This window comes from Palaemon carinicauda, chromosome 8, assembly GCF_036898095.1.
Source record: "Palaemon carinicauda isolate YSFRI2023 chromosome 8, ASM3689809v2, whole genome shotgun sequence".
Lineage (NCBI taxonomy): Eukaryota > Metazoa > Arthropoda > Malacostraca > Decapoda > Palaemonidae > Palaemon > Palaemon carinicauda.
In genome coordinates, this window is record NC_090732.1 from 168,993,392 (window position 1) to 168,998,391 (window position 5,000).

General features: G+C 32.0%; 1 protein-coding gene across 1 annotated transcript in view; it reads left to right on the top strand.

The window, feature by feature from the left end:
* LOC137645555 (uncharacterized) overlaps positions 1-5,000 on the top strand; it is a 45,683-nt gene that overhangs the window by 20,440 nt on the left and 20,243 nt on the right. Inside the window, exon 7 of the mRNA XM_068378357.1 lies at positions 4,240-4,406. Coding sequence (XP_068234458.1) covers positions 4,240-4,406 — 167 coding nt within the window. The remainder of the gene's footprint in view (positions 1-4,239; positions 4,407-5,000) is intronic.

The window sequence follows — 5,000 nt, forward strand, 5'->3', positions numbered from 1 at the left end:
ATTTGAAAGCTCACAAGATGTAGTTTTTCAAACGAAATATTAACCAGAGAAACTTAATAATTTGTTGTGGGTACAGCACAAAATTGATCAAGTCCCGTTTGTTAAATCGAGAAGAATAACACAATTGGATTCACTGTGAAAACATCAAGTCCTAATGATCTGAGAGAAGATTAAAATAAAGAAAAAGTGTGGTCAAAGAAAACGGAAGATTATGAATGGTAGTTCCCTTTATTAAAGCAAAAAGGAATGACAGGGTTAAGCAATCTTTTCCAGTTCCTTATTGAGGAACATTGAGTTTCGTATCTTGTGCTTCTCAGCGATTCTCATAAAATGATTGCAGCACAGTCTGTCTGTATCAAGGATATTCTTTTCAAGTAAGTTGATGAAATATTCGTAAGTCTTGTAAAGTAATATGTTGCTTCACGTTTAAATATCTATATTCATCTTGTTTGAATACTAGATTAGATCTGGTAGAATAACACAGATTACAGTTTTATTACTGCACAAACAGAAAAATTAAATATAATGAATAAACAGGAAAGCCAATTGTAAATTACGTATCCAGATGGATTGATTTGCTTGATTATATACGAAGAACAGGAAAATATTTGGCGCAAGGCTAAAAATTGCAGAATGTTGAGAAATGCTATATTACCATCCCCACTTGCCTTCTCTCACCATCGTCAGTTTTGAAAAGTCCCTACTTGTCTGTTACCTTATGACACTCTCCTGTTGTTACTATTATCATTACAATTATTACTTGCTAAACTACAAACCCTAGTTGGAAAAGCAGGATGCCATATGCCTAGGGGCCCCAACAGGGAAAAAAAATAATAATACCAATTCCCTAATATCGCAAGAGGGTCTGCCCCTCTCTTTTATTCTTCTCCTTTACTTCTCTTACTCCATATTTCCTTAATATTTCCCTTTCCGAGTACCTGTCTTTGAGCTATAGACTGGATTGTATCCAGGGGTACTCTTCCTTTCCCTATATTCCCCACTTCCCTATTATTATTATTGCTTGCTTGCGAGTCTAAGGTTTGTAAAAGCTCTCCAGAGGTAAGATGGTATCAAATGACCAGCCCTTATTCAATTATTAATAACAGGATTTGTCTGCCTGAAGTTCTCAGCCAGCACAACTGCCACAATTCCCACAGATGCTTTGTTGTTGGGAAAGACTAGTGCCTCGAAATGTGTTATACAACCATTCCAAACCGTTCACACTGTTCCAGTATGAAACATAATCTTGCAGCCCTGCTAATATTTCATGTTAAATGCCACCTGAGACAAGATTCAGAGGGAGCTTAAAGGTGAAGTAAGTTATTTTGTCACTAGATGATCAAGTAGCAGCTATACCAGATGATCCCACAGCCAGATCAATAATTTTCTGCTGGTTAACAGTCGTTAATTATGTTGCATCCAGAAAGTAAAAATTTTGGTTCATTCGTTTTAGATTTTTTTCTTTCAGTTATTATTATTATTATTATTATTATTATCCTAGCTACACCCTTAGTTGGAAAAGCAGGATTCTATAAGCCCATGGGCTCCAGTAGGGAAAAATAGCCCGGGGAGGAAAGGAAATAAGGAAATAAATAAACTGCAAGAAAAGTGCTGTACAATCAATATAACATATTTTAAGAACAGTAACAACATTCAAATAGATCTCTCATATATGAACTATAAAAAGAGACGCATGTCAGCCTGTTCAACTTATAAACATTCTCTGCAAGTTTGAACTTTTGAAGTTCCACCGATTCAACTACCTGGTTAGGAAGATAATTCCACATCTTTGTCATAGCTGGAATAAAACTTCTAAAATACTGTGTATTACTCAGCCTCAACATGGAGAGGGTATGATAATTAGAATTAATTGCATACCTAGCTTGATTCCTTTCTTATTACCCTTTGGAGGTGTTGAATCTCAGTCTTCCGGCTTCATGAAAAGTACACTAACATTTAGAATAGTCAGAAAGGTCCTCTGACTTTCTGCCACATTTTCAGTGGACTTTTCTATGGGAAACTCTTTGGTTCCCTGATTATTTCTCCATGGCGATGAATCTCAGAGCATTCTAGTATGAGCAGTCCAGACATGAATAGTTCATGACCTTTTATTTCAAGAAGTTTATCTTTTATGAAAAGCAATGCTTAGCTAAAGACTACACTATGAAAGGTATATTGATATCCAAAATCTGTAGGTAGGTCACGTATGTTTCTTTCAAAGCTCCATAAGATTTAAAAGTCACAATGCTGAAGGAGTATGGAAAAGAGATACTGAAAGTGTAAAAATGGCTATGAAACTGCAATCTTTTTTAAAGTATCACCCCAATGGGTGTAGCTCTCAAGCAAACCTTGTCTTAAGGAGACATCTTTAAACGTTGGATAAACATAATTAACTGTCCGTAGATCTTAAATTAAGTTGGCCGAAGAAGGAAAGGTCCTGTTTTCCTTCACCCAAGGGGTTAACTTCTGCACTGTAATTGTTCAGTGGCTACTTTCCTCTTGGTAAGGGTAGAAGAGGCTCTTTAGCTATGGTTAGCAGCTCTTCTAGGAGAAGAACACTCCAAATTCAAATAATTGTTCTCTAGTCTTGGGTAGTGCCATAGCCTCTGTAGCATGGTCTTCCACTATCTTGGGTTAGAGTTCTCTTGATTGAGGTTACACTCGGGTACACAATCCTATTTTATTTCTCTTCCTCTTGCTTTGTTTAAGTTTTTATAGTTAAATATGAAATATTTATTTCAATGTTGTTACTGTTCTTAAAATGTTTTATTTTTCCTTGTTTCCCTTCTTCACTGTGCTGTTTTCACCTTTGGTTCTCTGGGCTTATAGCATCCTGCTTTTCCAACCAGGGTTGTAGCTTACCAAGTAATAATAATAATAATAATAATAATAATAATAATAATAATAATAATAATAATAATAATAATAATAATAATAATAATAATAATAATAATAATAACGACAATGACAATGATAATAATAATAATAATAATAATAATAATAATAATAATAATGATAATAATAATAATAATACCTTGGGTGAACAGCGCATGCAACACTTCTAGTATCAATGAACCCCTCTACAGGCTCTCCTTTCTTCCTATTGTGCAGCTATTTATGTTGCATATGTATAAGCCTTTACATATTGGAATACTACTCCATTAAAGATTTGAAGTTGGAAGATCTGTGCTTTTGCATCTGAATCTTTATTGATTTCTTTAAATAAGTACTTGATGGAGTCCACAGAATTGAAATAATCTATTTTTTTTAGCATTGAAAGTATTCCTGAGTAACGGACTGCAAGTTACTGTCCATCTGTTGTCTGTAGAAAATTTTGTCTTTTCCTTTCTTTGGATTTCTTTAGCACCGTTATTATTATTATCATCATTAGCTTTGATTTAATTTTCTTGCGGGGATTAGGTTGAAATCATGTATTAGAATTCAGACCGTATAGTTTTCTTACACGATGTCTAAATTATCTATTTGGAGAATTAAAACTTATCAAAATATTCAATGTAACGGAAAAAGAATGTTTTTCCTCCTTTTTTTCTTTTTCTTTTTTCTTGCGAGTTTTTGGTACAAATTATGTATTACATTATAAATCATTGAGACCATACAGTCTTCTTACACGATGTCAAAATATATTTTTGGAGAATTAAAAGTTATCAAAATATTTTTTGAAAGTGAAAGAGGATGTTTTTTTTTTTTTTTTTTTTTTTTTTTTTTTTTTTTTTTTTTTTTTTTTCTTGCGGGTTTTTGGTTCAAATCATGTATCAAATTATAAAACATTGAGACCACACAGTCTTCTTACACGATGTCTAAATAATCTTTTTAGAGAATTAAAAGTTATCAAAATATTTTTTTGAAACTGAAAGAGAATGTTTTTCCTCTTATTTTTTTTCCTTTATTTTCTTGCGGGTTTTTGGTTCAAATCATGTATTAAATTATAAAACATTGAGACCATATAGTCTTCTTACACGATGTCAAAATATATTTTTGGAGAATTAAAAGTTATCAAAATATTTTATGAAACTGAAAGAGAAAGTTTTTCCCCTTCTTCTTTTTTCTTTATTTTCTTGCGGGTTTTTGGTTCAAATCATATATTAGATTATAAAACATTAAGACCATTCAGTCTTCTTACACGATGTCTAATTTATCTTTTTTGGAGAATTAAAACTTATCAAAATATTCACTGAAACTGAAAGCGAATGTTTTTCCTATTCATTTTTTCCTTACCAGGTTTTCCTCCCTCGTGTTGGCATGGATCTGTCTTCAGAATCATTTCTCTCAGGCCAATGTCATCCCAAGGAAAACGAGAGCTGCCTTGCAGAACAGAAGGAACCAGCTAAATTACGACCAGATAGTTCCTGCAGGATATCGACAGGAAATAGCGCCGCTGGAACTAGGTTCGTAAACGTGATGTGCTGTTCACTGATTTGAACTGAGTCAAAGGTAGATGTTTTATATATATATATATATATATATATATATATATATATATATATATATATATATATATATACATATATATATATATATATATATATATATATATATATATACTGTGTATATATATTATATATATATATATATATATATATATATATGGACACTGTATATATATATATATATATATATATATATATATATGGACACTGTATATATATATATATATATATATATATATGTACACTGTATATATATATATATATATATATATATATATATATATATATATATATATATATATATATATATTAGGATTCACAGACAACCAAAGGAACATTGATCACCTGAGCTTTCGAACAAGAATTAAGATCTGGTTATCCGCTATAGTGGATAACATCAGGATTAATAGGTAACATAATATAACAGTTAGTATCCTTGCCTGGTGATTGACAGACTGGGGTTCGAGTCCCGCTCAAACTATATTAGTCCATTTTGTCGCTGCAACCTCACCATCCTTGTGAGCTAATTTTTTTTTGGGGGGAGGTTAGTTT